The following is a 23926-nucleotide window of genomic DNA, read 5'->3' on the forward strand; positions in this document are numbered from 1 at the left end:
ACAACGTCCCGAATCGAAGTCAGCAGCGCCCCGTCCCCACTGTACACAGTGTTAGTGGTGCACTGCTTCCCCCTCCTGAGACGTCGGATGGTGGACCAGAATTCCCTCAAAGCCGTCTGGAAGTCGGCCTCCACGGCCTCACCGAACTCTTCCCACGCTTCCCAGTTTTTGCCCCAGCGACCACCAAAGCTGTATTCCGCTTGGCCAGTCGATACCCGTCAGCTGCCTCTGGGGTCCCACGGGCCATAAAGGTACTCCTTCTTCAGCTTGATAACATCCCTTACTGCTGGTGTCCACCAGCGAGTACGAGGGTTGCCGCCACGACAGGCACAACCACCTTACGGCCTCAACTCAGATTGGCCGCCTCAACGATAGAGGCGCGGAACATGGTCCACTCGGACTCAATGTCCCCGCCTCCCCCGGGAAATGGGAAAAACTCTGTCGGAGGTGGGAGTTGAAACTCCTTCTGACAGGATATTCCACCAGACGCTCCCAACAAACCCTCACAATACCTTTGGGTCTACCAGGACGGATTGGCATCTTCCCCCACCATCGGAGCCTACCAGGTGGTGATCAATTGACAGCTACGCCCCTCTCTTCACCCAAGTGTCCAAAACATGCGGGCACTAATCCGATGATACAACCACAAAGTCAATCCTCGAACTGCGGCCAAGGGTGTCCTGGTGCCAAGTGTCCATATGGACACCCTTATGTTTGAACAAGGTGTTCGTTATCGACAACATGTTATGAGCACAGAAGTCCAATAACGAAACACCACTTGAGTTCTGATCGGGAGGGCTGTTCCTCCCAATCAGCCCCTCCAGGTCTCACTGTCATTGCCCACGTAAGCTTTGAAGTCCACCAGCAGAACGAGTGAATCCCCAGCAGGAGTATTCTCCAGCAGACCCTCCAAGGAATCCAAAAAGGGTGGGTACGCCGAACTGCTGCTGGGTGCGTACCCACAAACAACAGTGAGGACCCGTCCCCCCACCCGAAGGCGAAGGAAGGCAACCCTCTCATCTACCGGTGTGAAGCCCAATGTAAAGGCACTTAGCCGGGGGGCAATGACAATCCCCACACCAGCTCTGCGCCTCTCACTGTGGGCAACTCCAGAGTGGAAGAGAGTCCAACCCCTCTCGAGAGAAATGGTACCAGAACCCAGGCTGTGTGTGGAGGCAAGTCCGACTATATCCAGTCTCTACCTCGCATACCAGCTCCTTCCCTGCAAGAGAGGTGACATTCCATGTCCATATAGTTAGCTTCTGTCGCCGAGGATCGGACCGCCAGTTCAGATTAAAATTGGTTCACTAAATTATATGCGGTAAGTTTAAAATTTTTCGATGAACATTCAATCAATCCGGTGCTCGGCTTGGAGCAAAATTTTTTATTTGGCCATCCGTCCATTTGACTTTGACACCCCTGCATTAGAGGATTACTGATTGTCAAACTGCTTTTTTATTTACTGGTATTTCTTTTATTCGAACAACATGCTAGTGGTTGGTGGGGACCAGAAATATGTTGTTGAACAGTCCAATTACATCTGCAGTCAGTTTGCCCCTGACTACAGTTCACCATGCCTGCACGTAGATGTTTCAGTGTCGAATAAAGGTTCGGGTCGGAGAACATAAATATGGAAAAAAATATTTATGTGTGTGCGTGTGTGTGTGTGTGTTATGAGTTTTTAATCATCCTCCAAGAAAATGACACTGGAGACTATGTCTGTCTTGTTTTGTTGGATCTAAGTGCAGTGTTCCATACGGTGGACCCACAGTATTGTATTCTGAACAGGTATAATTCTCTGAACAGGTGTATGAAAACAGGGAATCTTTACACATTCATTTAAATTGAATTATCCATACTGCGTATCCTCACTTGTTTATTATGAATTATGGTTAGTGAATTGGGCAGATGTAACTCTGAACATCTGATATTGGGGTTAGATTAAATTTTATTTTATTTTTGAGTGGGACCAAATATCTGCCCCTCCGAGAGTCGTCACCTTACCGTGGTGGAGGGGTTTGTGTGTCCCAATGATCCTAGAAGCTAAGTTGTCTGGGGCTTTATGCCCCTGGCAGGGTCACCCATGGCAAATAGGTTCGAGGTGAGGGGCCAGACAAAGCACGGCTCAAAGACCCCTATGATGAATGAAATAAATGGATCTAGGTTTCCCTTGCCCGGACATGGGTCACCGGGGCCCACCTCTGGAGCCAGGCCTGGAGGTGGGGCTCGTTGGCAAGCGCCTGGTGGCCGGGCCTACACCCATGGCGCCCGGTCGGGCACAGCCCGAAGAGGCAACGTGGGTCCCCCTTCCCATGGGCTCACCACCCATGAGAGGGGCCAAAGGGGTCGGGTGCTATGTGAGCTGGGCGGCAGCCAAAGGCGGAGACCCTGGTGGTCCGATCCTTGGCTGCAGAAGCTAGCTCTTGGGACATGGAATGTCACCTCTCTGGCAGGGAAGGAGCCCGAGCTGGTGTGTGAGGCAGAGAATTTCCGACTGGATATAGTCGGACTTGACTCCACACACAGCCTGGGTTCTGGTACCAGTTCTCTCGAGAGGGGTTGGACTCTCTTCCACTCTGGAGTTGCTCACGGTGAGAGGTGCAGAGCAGGTGTGGGCATACTCATTGCCCCTCGGCTCAGTGCCTGTACATTGGGGTTCACACCGGTAGACGAGAGGGTTGCCTCCCTCCGCCTTCGGGTAGGTGGGCGGGTCCTGACTGTTGTTTGTGCATATGCACCAAACAGCAGCTCAGCATACCCACCCTTTTTGGAGTCCTTGGAGGGTGTGCTGGAGAGTACTCCTGCTGGGGACTCCCGTGTTCTGCTGGGGGACTTCAATGCTCACGTGGGCAATGACAGTGAGACCTGGAGGGGCGTGATTGGGAGGAACGGCCCCCCCGATCAGAACCCGAGTGGTATTTTGTTATTGGACTTCTGTGCTCGTGACGGATTGTCCATAACGAACACCTTGTTCAAACATAAGGGTGTCCATATGTGCACTTGGCACCAGGACACCCTAGGTCGCAGTTCGATGATCGACTTTGTTGTTGTATCATCGGATTTGCGGCCGCATGTTATGGACACTCGGGTGAAGAGAGGGGCGGAGCTGTCAACTGATCACCACCTGGTGGTGAGTAGGCTCCGATGGTGGGGGAAGATGCCGGTCCGTCCTGGCAGACCCAAACGTATAGTGAGGGTTTGTTGGGAGCGTCTGGCGGAATCTCCTGTCAGAAGGAGTTTCAACTCCCACCTCCGACAGAGTTTTTCCCATGTTCCGGGGGAGGCGGGGGACATTGAGCCCGAGTGGACCGTGTTCCGCGCCTCTATTGTTGAGGCGGCCAATCTGAGTTGTGGCCGTAAGGTGGTTGGTGCCTGTCGTGGCGGCAACCCCCGTACTCGCTGGTGGACACCAGCAGTAAGGGATGCCGTCAAGCTGAAGAAGGAGTCCTATCGAGCCTTTATGGCCTGTGGGACCCCAGAGGCAGCTGACGGGTATCGACTGGCCAAGCGGACCGCGGCTTCGGTGGTCGCCGAGGCAAAAACCCCAGCGTGGGAAGAGTTCGGTGAGGCCATGGAAGCCGACTTCCGGACGGCTTCGAGGAAATTCTGGTCCACCATCCGACGTCTCAGGAGGGGGAAGCAGTGCACCACTAACACTGTGTACAGTGGGGATGGGGCGCTGCTGACTTCGACTCGGGACGTTGTGAACCGGTGGGCAGAGTACTTTGAAGACCTCCTCAACTCCACCAACACGCCTTCCTTGGAGGAAGCAGAGCCTGGGGACTCTGAGGTGGGCTCTCCTATCTCTGTGGTTGAAGTCACCGATGTGGTTAAAAAGCTCCTCGGTGGCAAGGCCGCAGGGGTGGATGAGATCCGCCCGGAGTTCCTCAAGGCTCTGGATGTTGTGAGGCTGTCCTGGTTGACACGCCTCTGCAACATCGCGTGGTCAACAGGGAGAGTGCCTCTGGATTGGCAGACCGGGGTGGTAGTCCCTCTTTTTAAAAAGGGGGACCGGAGGGTGTGTTCCAACTACAGAGGGATCACACTCCTCAGCCTCCCTGGTAAGGTCTATTCAGGGGTGCTGGAGAGGAGGGTCCGTCGGGAAGTCGAGCCTCAGATTGAGGAGGAGCACTGTGGTTTTCGTCCCGGCCGTGGAACAGTGGACCAGCTCTACACCCTTAGCAGGGTCCTTGAGGGTATGTGGGAATTCGCCCAACCAGTCTACATGTGTTTTGTGGACTTGGAGAAGGCGTTTGACCGTGTCCCTCGGGGAGTTCTGTGGGGGGTGCTTCGTGGGTATGGGGTACCGAACCCCCTGATACGGGCTGTTCGGTCACTGTACCACCGATGTCAGAGTTTGGTTCGCATTGCCGGCAGTAAGTCGGAATCGTTTCCAGTGGGGGTAGGACTCCGCCAAGGCTGCCCTTTGTCGCCGATTCTGTTCATAACCTTTATGGACAGAATTTCTAGGCGCAGCCGAAGCGTTGAGGGGGTCCGTTTTGGGGGCCTCAGTATTGCATCCCTGCTTTTTGCAGATGATGTGGTGCTGTTGGCTCCTTCAAACGGGGCTCTCCAACTCTCACTGGAGCGTTTCACAGTCGAGTGTGAAGCGGTTGGGATGAAAATCAGCACCTCCAAATCTGAAACCATGGTCCTCAGTGGGAAAAGGGTGGAGTGCCCCCTCCGGGTCGGGGAGGAAATCTTGCCCCAAGTTGAGGAGTTCAATTATCTTGGGGTCTTGTTCACGAGTGGGGGTAGGAGGGAACGGGAGATCGACAGGCGGATCGGTGCAGCGTCTGCTGTGATGCGGACGTTGTATCGGTCTGTCGTGGTGAAGAAGGAGCTGAGCCAAAGGGCGAAGCTCTCAATTTACCGGTCGATCTACGTCCCAACCCTCATCTATGGTCACGAGCTATGGGTCGTGACCGAAAGAACGAGATCCCGGATACAAGCGGCTGAAATGAGTTTTCTCCGCAGGGTGTCCGGGCTCTCCCTTAGAGATAAGGTGAGAAGCTCAGTCATCCGGGAGGGGCTCAGAGTCGAGCCGCTTCTCCTCCACATCGAGAGGAGCCAGATGAGGTGGCTTGGGCATCTGATTCGGATGCCTCCTGAGCACCTCCCTGGTGAGGTGTTCCTGTCATGTCCCACCGGGAGGAGACCCCGAGGAAGACCCAGGACACGCTGGAGAGACTATGTCACCAAGCTTGCCTGGGAACGACTCGGGATCCCCCGGGGAGAGCTGGAAGAAGTAGCTAGGGAGATGGAAGTCTGGGTTTCCCTGCTAAAGCTGTTGCCCCCGCGACCCGACCTCTGATAAGCGGTAGATGATGGATGGATGGACCAAATATCTGAATCGATGAAAATTTCAACTCTCTAAGAGTATTGTCATTTCGTTTTTTTTACAGTGTGTTTTGTTGCTGTAATTGTTCACGTTGAAAAGACTGAGTGAGGGAGAGACTTTATCTACCATATTAATTTTATTGGGCAGCACTGTGAAGATTAGTGAGCACCTCGTCTCGCAGTACAGAGGTCGAGGGTTTGATTATGTGCTTCCTGTGTGCAGTTTGCATGTTCTCCCCGTTGTTTTCTCTGTGAAATCTGGTTTCCTCCCACATTCCAAAAACATGCATAGAACACTCTAAATTGTCCTTCGGCGTTGTTTTGTTTTTGTGTGTTCTGCCATTAGCAGGCAACCAGTTTAGGGTGTAGCCCACCTACTGCCTGGAGAGAGCTGGGATAGGCTCCAGCACACCCACGACCTTTGTGAAGATAAACGGATTAGAAAATGGATGGACCTAGTCAATACTTTTTGCTGTGCAATGATGAGATTATATCACTGAGAGATGAGGAAAGCGTTTTATTCACCTGACCCAAGTTCCGTGGAATGTGAAGGCAAGCTATGGCTAAAAAAACAAAAAAGGGGATAATTTCTCAGTGTTTACCACTCTGTTTTTACTATGCACATGACAAATCATCTTAATCTTAACATTCATACTTTTCTTTTTTTTTTGGTAGGCTATCTGTTGCACTTTATTGAATTGCACCTGTGACAACTTTAAACCTGGGAAGATGAAACGTCGGCAGTGTGAAAACTGCAAGCATGGCTGGGTTGCACATGGTAAGAGCGGACATGTTTTCTCTAGTACAAGGTATATTCATACTTATATATTGACTTTATTGTTGTGCAGCTCTGAAATAGGACGACAGGCCATTTTTCACTGTTTTTGAGTATTTTATCCCACAAACAAATGGTTAAACATTTCAGGGTTGGGAGAGTGGCATGTCTGTTTTCAGTCAAAGTAAGGGGATATTCAGGAAATGCATCGTTTTCTTGAGTTGTGCGCACTGCAGTTAGTTGAATTAAATTTTAATTACAGCGGAGCCTCAAGTTTCAAACGTCATTGATTTTGTGAGTCCATTTGTAACATGTTCATGAATCGTGGTAATGTTTCCCAAATGCAATAACTGTATTTTCATGCCCATAACACACACATAGAAGTCCAAAAAAATACATTTTCTCCAAATCGTCAGGGCACCTAATAATGCAAGTCGCCTTGTGTATGCACCGAGTTCCAAAATCTGTGACTGCTGTTGCGTGACTTCAATGAGGGTTCCGCTTGACAGACTGATGTTGTGCCGACATGTTTGCTTAAATAGAGGAAAGCCAAACGTAACTGAGGACACTATACAGATGTTAAAGTGAGAGGGGTGGGCGTCAAAGAGGACACCATAGGCACGCGCCCACTCGGTGGCGGTATGTGCATTGCGCAAAATAACGTCTCGTAAAGTCGCCTACGAAGAGATGCTGACAAAGCACAGTTTGAATTGCAAGCTATCAGTTATGCGGAGGTCTATCAGAATCAAGCAACCATGAGAGAATTCAAGATCAACTAATCCATGGTGCTTGATGCTTATGTTTTATGAAACGAGTCATCTATCTATCTAGGCAAAGACCGTGCCGCAGCACTATCCGGCAGATTACAAGTAAAAGCTGGCCATCTGCTACTCCTACTGCAGTAGTGTAATGAGTGAGAGCCTTATGTTCAATAAAGATGCATTCTTGGTTAGTTTAATTCTTCATTTCAACACTCTGCCGGCCTTACTTGGCTTCCATTACTGACTGTTTTCTCAAACAATCCCCTACTCCTCCATACTTTCTTGGGCTTCAGCAAGCGATGTGGGAAAGGCCTACTTTGCATTTTGAAATGCAACAAAAAGTTTTCCGACGGAACCCCACATTAGAAAATTGAGTTTCATTGTTACCTACCACCTCATCTGAGACACCAAATTTAGCAAAGGTTGTGTTCAGTATGACCTGAGATGTGGTCGTTGGCAGGTGCAGTACATCCAGGAATTGTGAATAGTAGTACAAATCCAGGAGATGTGCACAGAGATCAAGACCAATCTGTTTCCATGGATGATTGGGCAGCGCTTGGGGGGATTGCTTGTTTTAGCCTCTCCTATCCTCTAAGCACTTCTGGCATGACTACACAATGATCTTGAGTTCCACAGAGTGTAGAGACCACCATACTGATCCTTTGGCCCTGTCTCTGCACTTTGTTTGCCCCTGATTTCCACCATGTATCTTTTGCAAGAGCTCTGCTCTTATTTTCCTCTGACATACAATTCGGGTTCCTCTTATTATCGTTTCATCACCTTCTGATAGCTTGTTTTTCACTTTTGCAAAGTCTCTAATGTGTAGTGGAACTTCGTTGTAGTACACTGTCAGTGGCTGTTGCCATTCTGATGCAGCTGGGGAGGCCACATCTTCATGTATGTCCGCTCTGTCCATTACATGCATTTGAGGGTTACGAGACAGGGTGTCTGCCGCAGGGTCTTCCCAGGTACATATTCTGCTTTTGTATTGTACCTCAGGAGTCTCGTCATCAATAGTCAATGACAGCTCACGGAAACATTGTCTAGGCTTCGGCTGTTGACAAGTAGTACCAATGGCTTGTGGTCGGTCTCAAGCCAAAACTGAACCAAGCTATAGAGGTATTTATCAAATTTCTCACACGCTCATAAACTGGCCAAGAATTCCCTCTCAATTTGCGCATACTGGGTTTTAGCTTCTGTGAGACGTCTGGAGCAGAAGGCTACTGGCTTCCATTCCTCTCCATGGAGCTTGAAAAACACACCCTCCAGCCCATAGCTGCTCGCATCAGCTGACACAGCAGTGGTTCTAGAGACATCATAGTAGGTGAGAACTGGTGCAGTTGCCAGGATCTCCCTGATGTTCTGAAAGGCTGACTGCTGTGAGTAGCTCCACGTCCAAGAGTTTTTGCTCTTCAGAAGCTCATAAAATGGCTGGCAGTTCGCTTGGGGACATACCTTCTGACATGGTTCACCATGACCAAGGACTCTCTTTAGCTCCTGAACGTTTTCTAGAAGTGCTAGCTGGTGAATGCTTTCAACCTTTTCTGGATTGGGCTTGACCCCTGACTGGTCATTGATGTGTCCCAGAAAACATAGCTGACTCTGTCTGAAGGCGCATTTGTCTTTGTTGAGTTTCAGGCCTGCTAACTACATGCATAACCTATTCAGCTTTTGGAAGGGTACAGGGGAGGCAGTGTGCACACACGTGTGACATAGCATCATCCTTAAGATGTTTTTTGATAGGCTCAATTTTTAGAGTGCCATGCTCACAAAAAGCATATTGGAAGCCATGAATGGTCTGATCCAATTGCCTATTAGGCTCATCTTTACTCACAGAGGTCTGCTAAGTAGGTTCTTGATAGTTGGGTCGCACACTAAAGATGATTTCCTTTCCTTGAAGCAAACTGTGGCACTGGTGTGATCAAGACACAGTATCTCACCTCTGGGGTTGTCGAGGGAGATTTCATCTGGTATCAGACCTCATCGTAGGGTGAGGCACACACCATTCGGTTTCTTGTGTCACCCACTTGACAATGCCAGTTTTCTCCATCCTGTGTAATTCCTCTTTCACTTTGTCAAGGAAGGGAACATGGCGGCCAGTGTGAATGATGTGTGGCATCGCATCATCCTCCAGATGCATTTTGACAGGCTCGGAGTGACATGCTCAGCAAAAGCTTGCTGAAAGCGATCAATGGTTAGTGTCACATGATCCATTCGCCATAGTAGTATCATTTTTACTGCCAGGATCTGCTCAGTAGGTTCCCTACCAATTCGCAATGTTCTGAAAGGTTGGAAAAGGCTCGGATGAAACACTCTGCGTTTTCACCCAGTCGCTGGATACGCTGGTGCAAACATGCAGGAAAAATGTAGTGATTAACTTTTTTTATAATTCATTCATTAATTTTCCGAACCACTTTATCCTAACCAGGGTTGCGAGGGGTGTTGGAGCCTATCCCAGCTGTCTTTGGGGCAGTAGGCGGTGGACATCCTGAATCGGTTGCCAGCCAATCGCAGGGCACACAGAGACGAACAACCATCCACGCCCACACTCACACCCAGGGACAATTCAGAGTGTTCAATCAGCCTGCCGTGCATGTTTTTGGAATGTGGGAGAAACCGGAGTACCCGGAGAAAACCCACGCAGCGGAGAACATGCAAACTCCACACAGGGAGGCTGGAGCTGGAATTGAACCCGGTACCTCTGCACTGTGAAGTCGATGTGCTAACCACTGGACTACCGGGCTGCAACTAACTTTCATCACAACGCATCTCCGTGGCCCTATTTGGCAAACATGAATCAACTCATTGCCAATGGCACACAGTATATTAGGCAGCACACCTAGACTTTGCTGTCATTCTTGTCCAGCCTAGTTGTGAGCCTGAACCATTCGAAACTAAGCCTCTAGTCCAGCCATTAATTTGGTTTCTCGAACAAAAACCCTGTCAGCGAATTAAATGTTGCCATGCTGAATTGTCTTCTAGAGCAAGTACTCCCACTTCTGACAATATCTAGAATGATCCAAGTCAAGTATATTTGTGAACTCTCTTTATTGGTTATGACAGGAACAGGTGGCATAAACCTCAGCTTGGTACGTAAACTCTACTGACGTAAAACATTCTGCTGCAAAAGATGTCACTTCACCGCTGCAAAGCAAAACGACATATTTGCATATGTGTGCAAAGATATAAATAGATTCATTCACTCGTCCATGCCATGACCACTCATATACCAAAATCTGTACGCAAATGGGGTAATTTTTCTTTGAAAATTGTGCATAACTCGAATTGTATGTTAAAAGGGGCGTTTGTAAGTTGAGGTTCCATTGTACATTGTTTGAATTTGCACGTTATAAAAATGTTTTACCCTCTCCATGATGACATTAATTTACCTCATACCAAATAATGTAGGCTAAAATATGTTAAATAATATGCACATTACTAATGACGCTGTGGCAAATCATTTTGGGGCACAGTTATATCAAATTCATATACAGTACACAATACAAACAAATACTGTACAAATATTGTGTTTTTTACACACTTTTGCATTTATTACTTGGGTTAATTCACAAGCAGTAAGCCAAAATGAATAGAAAATGTAAGAAGTGTGTTTCAAACCTGCATTACAATCATACTTGTCCTATTACAATATTCAAATGTTTATTGAAAACCAACACGCTGTTCTGTGGTACAGTACTGAAAATGTGTCATCCAGGGAATGTGAAATGTGAATGTGAAAGTTTTGTGTATTTGTTCTAGCTCTTAGTAAACTGAAGTTACACCACATGTATCAGAACGGCCAGGTGGAGATCGTGCATTCCAATGTGGTGTTTGACATCTGCAGCATGATGCTCTATGGGACCCAAGCTATTCCCATACGCCTGAAGATTCTCTTGGACCGCCTTCTTTCAGTTCTCAGACAGGAAGAGGTTATCAAGATTCTTAATGCACTTGACTGGACACTACAGGACTACATACGCGGATATATACTCCAGGTAAATATGAGCAAGTGGGCTGGGGCGACTCGTACATATGTGAACATGTTTTTATGCTTTAACCTTAACTTTAACCACAACTTTTTTTCTTCTCATAGTACCACAAATGAAAGGAGATTGTAGATTTTAAAGCGACACACCACAAAAAATTCATTATCCTTCATTGTATTAGCGAGTGTGTGTATAAACATTAATCGTACAAATATGAATGACATCCGAGTCCCTGAAAAAAAGCTAGTGCTTGAGTATCGAAATACAGTAATGACATACCCATATTGGACATTTTTGACCAGTTCCCATAATCCCTGTGACGTATTATGTGCTGTACACTGCATTGGTGGTTCTCAACCTTTTTTCAATGATGTACCTGCTGTGAAATTTTATTTCATCCAAGTACGTATATTTTTAGATGAAAAAAAGAGAGTGCAGTGTCTGAATCATTAAGTTTTAGAACTCACTTTGTAGTGGTATCTCCAGAACTATTTGGGAAAAAAGAAACACCCTGAACCGGTTGTGTGTGACGTTCTATATGTTTTCAATGCCGACGCAAGGTGGCCAAAGGTTAATTTCAGTTTACTAGGGTGAAATGGGCTAAGATTGCCTTGGAACAGCTTGAACACGCCAATAGTCACCCAAACACACGTATTGCATACGGAACACGCTGGTGGAGCACTGTGAGGTGTGGGTGGACTTATTTATTAAATCCAACATCCCACTCCCTTAGCTCCACTGCTGCAGGGAGGGTTTTTTTTTTTGACAGCCGGCAACATCCTCTAGCCAAAGAGGACCGCATTGGCCAATGCCAGCTTTGACAAGCTGGTCTTCTTCAAGGGGAACATGTCCATATTGGGGTACCCCAGCGACAAGGAGAACAAGAAGCAGGGGGCTGAACACAGCTCATGAGCTTTAATGTTCATGAATTATGAAAGTGTCTCATTGTTCCAGCCATTTTCTGATCCGTTTATCGTCACGAGCGTGTTGGAGCCTATCGCAGCTGTCTTCGGGCGGTAGGCTGGTTCCCTGCCAATCGGCGGGCACAAATAGACAAACAACCATTCTCACACACACACACACACACACGCACGCAAACACACTCACACACAGTCACGCCTATGGACAATGTAGAGTGATCAATTAATCAACCGTACATGTTTTTGGAATGTGAAAGGAAACCGGAGTACCCGGACAACAAAGAGAACATGCAAACTGCACACAGGAAGGCCGGGACCGGAATCGAACACCCAACTTCTGCATCATTAACATTTGACATTGGCCTCCATGTTTCTTACATTCCCAGCGGTTTCAACATAAATCTGTGACTCTTTTCACCAGAATCAATTTTTACTTCCTTGTATTTTCATAAGCATTGCAATTTTTCTACAACGACTTACTCAAATATTTAACTTATTTTACCACTTTACCGCCACAACATTCAATAATAATAATAATAATAATAATACATTTTATTTGTGGGCGCCTTTCTAGAAAATCAAGGACACCTTACAACAAGCAGTTAAAATCACGAGTACAATGTTAAAAACTACATCAAATAAGATAAGAAAAAATACAAAAAAAATAAATAAATAAAATAATGGCTTTATGGTCTGAGTGAATAGGCTTGTCGAAACAGATGTGTTTTGAGGCGGGATTTGAAATGTGTTAATGAGGCTGTATTACGAAGGTCAGCGGGGAGTGAGTTCCATAGCTGGGGAGCAGAGCGACTGAAGGCTCTATTTCCCATGGTGACGAGGCGAGCAGGGGGGACAGAGAGGAGGACAGAGGAGGAGGAACGAAGAGAGCGGACAGGCGTAGGAAATTGGATGAGGTCAGATAGGTATGGAGGGGCTAGGTCATGAATGGATTTGAATGTGAGGAGCAGGATTTTATATTGAATGCGGTGTAAAATGGGGAGCCAGTGGAGATGTTGAAGGACAGGTGTAATATGGTTTATGTATGGCGTGAGTGTGATAATGCGGGCGGCTGAATTTTGGACCAGCTGAAGCTTATGGAGGGTTTTTTGAGGGAGACCAAACAGAAGGGAATTACAGTAATCGAGTCGCGAGGTGACGAGGGTGTGTACAAGTATAGCAGTGGACTGAGGAGTGAGAGAAGAGCGGAGCCGGTGGATGTTTCAAAGATGATAATATGCAGAACGAGTGATGTGGTTGATATGTGAGGTTAAGGAGAGGGTGCTATCAAGGATGACACCCAGACTCTTGACCTGAGGGGAGGGGGAGATGGAAGAGCTTTCGAAGGGAATGGAGAAATTGTTTATTTTGTTTAGATTGGATTTAGTGCCAATAAGGAGGAATTCAGTTTTATTGCTATTCAGTTTGAGGAAATTTGAGGTGAACCAAGATTTTAATTCCTGCAGGCAGTTGGTTAGGGAGGATGGTGGAAGTATGGTATTAGGTTTGGTAGAGATGTAGAGCTGGGTGTCATCCGCGTAGCAATGAAAATGAATGTGATGTTTCCTGAAGATATTACCAAGGGGAAGAAGATATATTAGAAATAGCAATGGGCCAAGGACAGAACCCTGAGGAACACCTGAAGTGAGGGGAAAGGGGTGAGATCTAAAACGTTTGAGCTGGATAAACTGGGTGCGGTCAGAAAGATAGGAGCGGAACCAGGACAGGGGGATGCTGGTGATGCCAATGGAGGAGCGTCTGTCGAGGAGGATGGGGTGAGAGATGGTGTCAAAGGCTGCACTGAGGTCAAGCAGGAGGAGGATGGCGAGTGAACCGGAGTCAGCAGAGAGAAGAAGGTCATTGCATATTTTGAGGAGGGCAGTTTCGGTACTATGGAGGGGACGGAAGCCAGATTGAAATTGTTCGTAGAGCTTATTGGAGGAAAGATGGGTGTGAAGTTGAGCAGCTACTGTTTTCTCTAGAAGTTTGGAGATGAACGGAAGGTTTGATATGGGACGAAAGTTGTTCAAGTCGCAGGGATCAGAGCCAGGTTTCTTCAGTATGGGAGTGACAGCAGCAGTTTTGAGATGAGATGGTACAATGCCAGTAGAGAGGGAAGTTTGAATAATGTTAGTGATGAGAGGGGAGAGGGCCGGGATAGAAGCTTTGACTAAAACAGTAGGGAGAGGGTCAAGTTGACAAGTAGATGATTTGGACTTCTGGATTAAGATGGAGACTTGGTGGACAGATGGGGATGTAAATGCAGAGAATAGGTGGGTAGGATAATAATAGTATACAATAACAGTATTTCCTTGAATTCATGTTTCTTCAATTATCAGCATTTTAAACAGATCTGTGACTCCAAGGGTGTGTTCATGAGTGTCAAATGCTGATATTATTATTTCTACTGCAATTAATGCACAGACTTACGCACAGGCATACTTTTACTAGCACAACTGTTTGCTTAGAATACAGAATTCCTTTATTTTAAAGTATTATTACTCGAGGGAATTGTAAACTGATTCATCAAAGCAAAACCTATACAATATATTGTTTCAGTGAAAGGGGTAAAGCTGAGTAATATTTGCACATTCACACAGTGATGAAGACATAATGAAATGAAAGGAACTCACCAGTGACTCGGTACTCAAGTAGCTATCCAGGAATCAGAAATCAACACAGAGTAATTGATCATTTAAATGTTTGCACAGCAATATAATGACGTTACTCAAGGTTTGTGGTTATGCCAACACTGTATTTTATTTTCCAGTCCTTTCTAGGACATAGTTTGTAATGTTGAAATGGCTTTCTTCATGAGAATGAAAGGAAGGCGGATCTCTTACTTTCATTCCATGATATCAATTCATCCATGCTTTGCTTCCTTGTCCTACTTTGCTATCCCATTTCCCCTGTTTTGTCTGTAGGATGTAGCAGGGAAAGTACTGGATCGTTGGTCCATCATGACATTTGAGGAGGAGATTGCCACCCTACAGCAGTTTCTGCGCTTCGGTGAGACCAAATCCATCGTGGAGCTCATGACAAGAGAAGACAAGGAAGGACAAGCAGTACTAGTTCCCAGCACTTGCACCATCTCAGATATTCACACTTTAATTGAACGAAATACTCCATGCCCTCCTGCCAACTTGTCTACAATCAAAACAGAGAATTTGAAAGATTACAACATTCACCACTTTGAGACTTTCATGAAAAGCATGGCCTTTATGCTGCCTTTCCATCTGTTAAATTCTATTCCAGCTCCATTTCTTGGCTCCCCAGCAGGTACATGCCAGCAGCTTCACCAACATTACCAGCAGACATGCCAAGGGTCAGTAGAGCATCAGAGTCAGAACCAAGATGATCAAGAAGAGGACAATACAGTCACTGAGTACCCCCTCCATCTTCCATATTCAGCAGACAGCAGCCATATGGCTTCCAGCTCCGTCGCATTCACTGGTTTTCCAGGCAAAGCGATGGAATATCTTTCCTCAACAAAGGTTAAAGTGGAAGATTTTTCAACCCACGCCAACTACTCTGATGGACCCTCGAAACACTGTATGACCTCTGATGCAATTCAAATGTTATCTTTTGGTCAGATGTGTGATGGAAACATTGGATTGGGCATTTCAAAAGGAAGTGGGTGTGGAGGATCCCTGAAGAAGGGCCGTGTGTTTTGCAGTGCCTGTGAGAAGACGTTCTATGACAAAGGTACACTGAAAATCCATTACAATGCAGTTCACCTTAAGATCAAGCACAAGTGTACAATTGAAGGATGCAACATGGTATTCAGTTCACTGCGTAGTCGCAACCGCCACAGTGCCAATCCTAACCCACGACTTCACATGCCCACGAATCGCAACAATCGAGACAAAGACATGCGAGACAACTTACCTCCTGAGGAATGCTATCCTGGAGAGAAAATGTCAGAATACGTCACATCTATTCCAATCTCCTCGGCAGAAAGTCACCAATCAGTTTCCAGCTACATGGTGAAACGAGTGGATGGTGGCCTAAGGATTAACATCAGCTCTTTCCCCAGTAGAGGACAGAAGGGTATTCTTTTCCCAAATGGAAAGACAGTGCAGCCAGTCCTGCCTTTCTACCGCAGCAGTGTTACACCGGCAGAACTTGCCAACACCCCAGAAACTATACCCTCACTGCCTTCACTGTCATCTTCGGTGTCTGTAAAACCTACCACAGTTCCTACAATCTGCAATGCTGACCCCGTACCCAAAAAAAAGCCTCGAAAGTCAAGTATGCCGATTAAGATAGAAAAGGAGATGTTGGAGCAAGATGAGCAGATTGATAAGGGGAGTAACTTTGAGCAGGACCATCCTTTACTGAATGGAGACAAAGAATTATGCGGGTGTCACATAGCAGAAGGGAATATTATTTACCTGGGAGGTGGCATTGAGCACGAAGAGAAAATTGTGTATTTTGATGAGGATCAAGAAAGGAAGTGTAGCAAGTGTTTGTTGGACCAAACCACAGGGATGTTCAAGGATGAGCACAAAAATGAAAACTTACAGCAAGGGGAAACCGCAACCACCATGAGTTCATCCTCTCCTTTAAAAAACAAGTTTATCAAGAGCCTTTGCGACAACCGATTGGCCAGTCAGGAACCAGGCTTCAATGAGGAAATTGATGAAAAAGAATGGAAAAATACGCTACATGAACATCATCAAGTTTCCAAGATGAAGTGGCGTGAGCACACACTGACTAATGGGAATGCACTTCAACTTTCAGAGCACAAGAAAGAACCCACTGAGTCCTGTGTAGATTGTCATGACAACTCAAGTTTGTCAGACTTTGACCCCTCTGCTTACCAGTTTCCCCATTGTGAGATTTGTGGAAAGACTTTTAAGAACCACGACGGAGTCAAGATGCACTACCAAAATGTGCACCTGAAGGAGCTGCACATCTGCACAGTGAATGGCTGCAGTGCAACATTTCCCTCACGCAGGAGCAGAGACCGGTAAGATGAAGACAAGCTTGAATATGTCACAGAAAGTAGATGAAGACTCGGGCTTAGAATCAGGAATTATGGAAAGAAGTGGTGCAGTGTAACAACTTCATATTTTTACAACTGAGAACCGAACACGTTTAAAGAATGATCGAACGCCCTTCACTCGAGGGGACGCGAGATGATTCTCCCTTTAGCTTGTAACCCGTGCCTTTAACCGCCCACCAGGCGCAGCGTAGCTCCGGTGGGGCCATGCGGGCAGCGTCGTTTCAGTCCCGGACCGCCGCTCGTGTGTGCGCTAAAGTTTTCTGCCCTTTACTGCACATGCAATGTGCATCTCTCCTGGCCCTCCTGGCTTGAAGAAGCTCTGGCCGGGCCAAACGGCCAGCATTGCTTCATTCCCGGCACATCCGTGTACGCCGAAGCCTTCTACCCTTTGCTTGACACTCGCGCCACTTCCATCCCCCCGCACCAACATCCTCGTTGTAATCTCCTTGGCGCGACAGCGGTGCAGCTAAGGCGAGGTAGTGTGCAAAATCGTCTCTGTCCGACACTTTATGTGACTAGGCGTGAGATGTTCCTTCTCTTTACTTGCCAACTGCGTGGCACAGCTCTGGAGGGGCCAAGCGGGTGGCATCGGTTCCATCCTGCACAGTCACGCATGTGTGCGCCGAAGTCTTCTGCCCTTTGCTTGCAGCCCGCGCCCAACCTGACCCTCATGGAAAGGTGCAGCTCCGGCGGGGCCTAGCGAGGAGCATTGCTTCGGTCCCGGCACGTCACGCGGGGGTGCACCAACTTTTTTCTGCTCTCAGCGGTGCAGGTCCAGTGCAATGAAGTGCGCGGCATCAATTCAGTTTGTGCAGGCCTCTGTCGAGGTTTTTCTGCCCTTAGCTTGACACCCATGCCCCTCCCGACACTCCACACCCTCTTCCTCATCGGAGCCGCATTTGTGCAGGCACAGCGCAGCTCACTCGGGGCTGTGGGTGGCAATGGCTCGATATGGCCCTTCACACAGGTGAGATGATCTCCCCTTTGCTTGTAACCCAGGCCTTTGCCCGCCTGCCTGGCATGGCGCAGCTCTGGCGGGGCCAAGCGTGCAGCATCGGTTCAGTCCCAGACCATAGCTTGGGTGTGCGCTGAAGTTTTTTTATTTGCAAACCGCGTCGCTCCTGGCCCTCCTGGCTTGGTGAAGCTTTGGCGGAGCCAAGCGAGTTTCATCGCTACAGTTGCGGCACGTCGTGCGGGTGTGCACCGAAGTCTTTTTACCGCGCCCCTCCCAGCTCTCTGGAATCGCCTTGGCGCGGCTTATCGAAATGGCTACTTTGAAGGGGCGTGTGTTTTTGCAATCTGCTTTGAATAAATATAATAAAAGCAATTTAATCAGAATACTGCGCTCATGACAGAACCCATGTTTGTAGCCGGTGCAAAGAAGGTGAGTGTTCGGTTGACCTATGCTGTGTCACATGCAATACAATCACACAATCAAATACATTTTCAAATAACACGCCTGAAGCAATCCCCTCCTCCACCCCCCCCCAAAATAAAACATTAAAAATCTGTAACTCATTACTGTGACTTTAGCTATTTGTGATCAATGTTTAAAAACTCCAAACCTCCATCACCATGGAAAAGCTCCTTGCAAGTGAAAAAAAAAGAGCTGGATGATGAACTGGTCATCCTAATCAGGTCTGTTGCTGTTGCTGTTGAGCAACATCCAACTGGGTCCCTTAAGTGACTTCTAAAGTCACACATCTGACTGGTATCTGCAGATCCAGTTGTCGGCTGTTGAGTGGGAACTGTTTTTAACCCAAAGGCACGTCCAACACCACTCTGAGGTCGTTCCCGAGTTGGGCTGTCTGTTGCAACCGGAAGAGCTGGAAAACAGGCTGGACAGTGGCCCTCCAGGCCCGGAGCTGGACATGCCTGCATTAGGCACTGGACTAAAGTTTCGCAAAAATGATTAATAAATGATGGGCGACCCGGTAGTCCAGTGGTTAGCACGTCGGCTTCACAGTGCAGAGGTACCGGGTTCGATTCCAGCTCCGGCCTCCCTGTGTGGAGTTTGCATGTTCTCCCCGGGCCTGCGTGGGTTTTCTCCGGGTGCTCCGGTTTCCTCCCACATTCCAAAAATATGCATGGCAGGCTGATTGAACACTCTAAATTGTCCCTAGGTGTGAGTGTGAGTGTGAATGGTTGTTCGTCTCTGTGTGCCCTGCGATTGGCTGGCAACCGATTCAGGGTGTCCCCCGCCTACTGCCCGGAGACAGCTGGGATAGGCTCCAGCACCCCCTGCGACCCTAGTGAGGATCAAGCGGTTAGGAAGATGAATGAACGAATGAATGATTAATAAATGATGGTATTTTTTTCTGCAGACATAGTGGAAATCTCAACCTTCACCACAAGCTGATGACCAAAGTCCATGAAAACAAAACAAAACTCCTCTACACTCCCTCAACTCACTGCCAAGTGAGAGACTCTGTTGCCAGGAACCACGACCAGGATCTATCAGACAAAGCTCTGTCTTTTCAAGACACAACCTGCCAGAACTCCGTGATCTTCAGAGGACACAATCACATGGGTTTGGTGTACGCCATCAGAAAAAATCCTTTACCTTTAGAACACAATGAAACATTTCACGAAGATGGCATTCCGGGATTAAGAGGGGAAAGCGGTGAGGATGGGATCGATGGGATCGTACTGGATCTAAGCACCTCTTCCTATGCTCCAAATCACTGCACCAGCAGTGGTCGATCCTGCTGGGACTCAGATGGAGTTGACCATGAGGAAGGAAATGGGGCAGAGGAGGATGTTGCGGCGCTCCATATGGAGGACAGTGCTGAGAGCTGTGATGTAGGTATAGAGAGGCCTCAAGGAGGCACATTGCTGCATGGGGGAAGCGAGATCTTGATTTACAGTGGTGAGGCACAGAATGGACTTCCGGGAGGAGAAAGTGAGTCGCCAATAACCTGCCATTTGTGCCAAAAAGTCTACTGCAACAAAGGGACATTCAGGGCCCACTACAAGACTGTGCATCTCAAATTGCTTCACAAATGTAAAGTTCCTGGGTGTTACATGACATTTTCTTCAGTACGCAGCAGAAACAGGCATAGCCAGAACCGAAACCTCCACAAAAAGCTGGTTGTTACCACAGGTGCATCTCTGGACCAGGGATAGTGGTTGTGGCAGAATTCATTCTGTCTGCTCATACTTATGTGGTTCATTTTTAGAGCAACTGTGAGGCTCACCGATTTGAACTTTTAAGTGTAGTCTACCTTGCCAAATGTTTCGGGGAAAGGAAAACGATGAAAATATAATTGTCTGTGTAAAAAGAACAACTGAACAACACATGTGCCAGTGCAAATCTTGTGCACTTAAAATGGTCCAAATTTCAATACACATAAAATTGCAGAAAGAAATGGCACGCACGCACACACACACACACACACACACACACACACACACACACACACACACATTATATAGACGTCCATCCATCCTTTTTCTAATTTGCTCATCCCCAGGAGGGTCGCAGTTGTGCTGAAGTCCATACAACTATCTTGAGGCAGTTGGCAGAGTTTACCCTGAACTGATTGCCAGCTAATCGCAGGGCACACAGAGACGAACAACCATTTGCGATCACAATCACACTTGTGACAATTTCGAGTGATCCATGAATCTGTTATGCATGTTTTATTGGAGTGCGGGAGTACCTGGAGAAAACCCACGGAGACACCGGGAGTACATGCAAACACCACACAGGAAGTGTGGAATCAAACCCTGCACCTCTGCACTGTGAGGCAGATGTGCTAACCAGTCGACCATCATGTTTTTGTGTGACTATGCGTGTGCGTGTGTGGGTGTGTGTATGTGTGTGTGTAAAGATATCCTGATGTTTTTGTGTTCAATTAGTCACATATTTCGTATAAATATGGGCATAATGTAATAATCAAACTTGTGAAAAAAACGTTTCTCTTTCATGTTGTTAATTTTGACAATAGATTTCAAAAAAGATCTGTTGTGGTGTTACTTGACCAGTAATTTATATTATTTGTTGTGATATATATAAGTCTTTCTTTTCAGTTCTGTTGTATAATACAAATGTTGACCAAAGATTTTTCTAATCATAGATGGATAAAAAAAAAAACCTTCATATGAAGGGAGGGAGTATGCAGTATTTAAAAAAAAAAACTTTAAAAACGTTCCACCAGTATTCAGGCATCATCTCAATTGTAATTTAAAAAATGCCTCTTAAAAGCACAGGTTTATGGGATTTTCAAATCCCATGGAGTGTACCATATTTCCAGACTACATACCTGATTAAAAGCCGCAGCAGCTAAAGTTAGTCATAAAAACAAATATTTACATATACTGTATTCCGTTTCTTAGCAACGTGTCTCCATGTTATAACATGGGATACTGTACCTGCAAAGAGAGGTTAAGAGGATGTTCTTTTCTGAAATTTTTAATTAGCATAAACACCAGTCAGTTTTTTTTTTCGAAACAATGCTGAACAAGGCTAGTTCCATGGTTGAAATTCGTTAGAGAGCTTGTGCAGTCCTCTTCACCACACTGTAGTCCAAGCCTTTCGAAGTTCACGAGAGTTGTTATGAATAAATGGGGCCAGCAGATTCACTCCATAATAGTACAAGTTTCGAATTACTGTAGTAAATGTTTTGGCCAAAGGGAAAATAGTTACAAATGCCAGGGCACTAATCTCATGGCTAGCACCAATGTTGTGTATCGCATGTAGGGAGTTTTAAACACTCTTTGGCTGACTTTAAAATTTTTTTGGCCGAAGATATCATCATACAGGTCTCACACTGAATTATGCAAATGACTGACATGAATATTCAGTATGAACACGGACTCACATAGTTTTATTGGTCCACTGTGGCATACTCTGTAATGTCATTGGTCAGACGTGACGAGACGACGGTTAAATCTATTGGCGGCATGAATTCATCCACAAATGAACTTTAAAGCATGGGGAAAAAAGTAGCGGTTCATAGTCCAAAAATTATGAGTATTCTCCTGTGTTGCACTGGTTGTCAAGTGGCCTGACTGACCGGACAAAAAAAACTTCATGTCTGGAGGTTTGCAATATATGTACTGTGAATGCATCAAACACTGAAAGACAAAATATTCATAAAGATAATGCAAATGTGTTTACACAAACATACAGATGTGAAAAGCCATAAAGACATTGGTCATTGTAATGTGAATACATAAGTGGCTTTGCTAAACTAAATCATACCGGTAACAATGGTAATTAGGGTCATTTTATGGCCTTCCAGGTTTTATAATTTATTTTTTAATGAATGACAAAAAGGTCATGTTGTTGACTAGGATAATTTATAGTGCTCCTGTTACTTGTTTCTTTGTAGGTGAATCATTGTTTGGTAACACACATTGTTGATTGTATTCTCTGTCGTTTTTTTGTTTGTATGTTTGTTTTTTACTAGTAAGTGAAATTAAGTGACTATAATTTATTTTATTTTTTCACCAGTTTATTTTTATTAACAGGACATAGAATAAAAAGTCATATATTTGAATGGCTACTCTTTTTCGGTGTTCCATCAACATTTTTCTGTTTTCCATTTGTAAATACATTAAATACGTTTCTTGTAATATGTGTAAAGGCAGAAAAATATCAGACAGAACTGTTGAGCTCTATTTCTGTGACCATCGCATGTACGGCGCTTTGCATGTTAGACTAGGTGTTCGAAAATTTGCAGACGCACGTAAGCCAGCACATTTAAAAACGCACTGTTTATGCTGTTGTGGCCATGAACACAACCCTCATCTGCTGTCAAGCAAAGAGCCTCTTCTCGTGCACTTGTAGTGCACTCACATTTCTCATGGAAACATTTCTGTGCAGGAAAGGAACAGTGATCCATGCATGACTGGAGCATTGTCTTTGCTCTTAGCCAGTGTGGCAAAAGACCACGATAGTGGCTACCCACATTAGATGTGGAATGAACTGGAGAATTATACACCATGGAACACGATGATGTAACATACCAGTGGCTGGAGGTACTGGAGGCCAAACTTCACATTAGCACTGGAATTAAGCACTCTTTCTGCCCGTGTGAATGTCACCCTTCGCGTGGCGACATCTGGTATGAAATGCTGGAAAATATGGAACCTCTTCTCATTGAACAACAGTAGATGCATAGATATCAGGCCTGGCTAACCCATTAATGTTTTATTAGGGTATCGTGGAATTAAAAAAAAAAAAGGCGCACGAGTACCCTTAGAATTTTTGGTGGTTTATGTAACAGCCCAAGACCTACAGAAAAGCATCTAGGAGCCATACATAACAGGAAGACCACCATTTGAATTTACTTTAAATCATCCTCTTGACTTCAAAAGCTGCTATAACTTGACCCATAAGATCATATTTTATTTAGAAAAATGGGCACATTTGATAAGTCTAGGCCTAGACATTTGCAAACCTATTTTCGTCATAGTTGTGGATACCTGATATATGTTTTATTTTTCGATGTTTTTCTCCTAGTGGGATAACAAAAATACCTCATATTTGCTTGGAAGAGTGTTTAGGTCTTTATGATGTTGCAACAAGACGTTTGTGGCAATGCACAATGAACAATACTCTCATTTATTGTTTATTTCCTTCATGTGTTTCATGGAGAAACCACCATTTTGTGATGTAATCTTGATTTGTGGTTTGATGTGTACCTGTGCGGGCGTGGCCAATAAATGCACACAGATGCTGTGGATTGCAGTGAGTGACTGAACAAGCAGTGGAGTGTTTCCTTGGTTTTTCATTTGCCACCAATTCCCTTCGTTCTTCATGTTTGGTGCTACAATTGAAATGTTCAGTTTGTGTTGCCGCAGGAAGGGCTTACTCTGCCAACAGGTTATGGGCCCAAAGAAACTCAGTCGTGCAACAGCGTGTTTCCACTGGTATGTCGTGAAGATAGCATGTTGCTTGCACCATGAGCGGACGAGCCGACGCGAGGCACAGCAGTCGCTGGTTGCGGCTCCTGCTTGATGGAGATGAGAAGAAATATGGGAGGTGAAATTGTTGTGCCACCTTCGTTTGGAAGGTTTGGCAATTCAGTTTCAAGACAATAAAAGTTTGGTGCTGGTCACGAGGGAAGCTGCCGATGACAGGTGAAGAGCCTTGCACATTCTGAGAACAATTATCAAGTCTAACTATGATC

General features: G+C 46.1%; 1 protein-coding gene across 5 annotated transcripts in view; it reads left to right on the top strand.

Moving 5' to 3' along the window:
* bnc1 (basonuclin 1) overlaps positions 1-22291 on the top strand; it is a 33444-nt gene extending 11153 nt beyond the window's left edge. Inside the window, exons 2-5 of one of the 5 annotated variants that reach the window (XM_052063868.1) lie at positions 6016-6118; positions 10671-10871; positions 14704-16751; positions 19112-22291. In XM_052063868.1, coding sequence (XP_051919828.1) covers positions 6101-6118; positions 10671-10871; positions 14704-16751; positions 19112-19913 — 3069 coding nt within the window. In that variant the 5' untranslated portion in view covers positions 6016-6100 and the 3' untranslated portion in view covers positions 19914-22291. Of the gene's footprint in view, positions 1-6015; positions 6119-10635; positions 10872-14703; positions 16752-19111 lie in introns of all 5 variants that reach the window. The other 4 variants (XM_052063867.1, XM_052063870.1, XM_052063869.1 and 1 more) reach the window with 4 other exon arrangements.
* Positions 22292-23926: the final 1635 nt, after the last annotated feature.

Source organism: Hippocampus zosterae, chromosome 4 (assembly GCF_025434085.1).
Source record: "Hippocampus zosterae strain Florida chromosome 4, ASM2543408v3, whole genome shotgun sequence".
NCBI classification, from domain to species: Eukaryota; Metazoa; Chordata; class Actinopteri; order Syngnathiformes; family Syngnathidae; genus Hippocampus; species Hippocampus zosterae.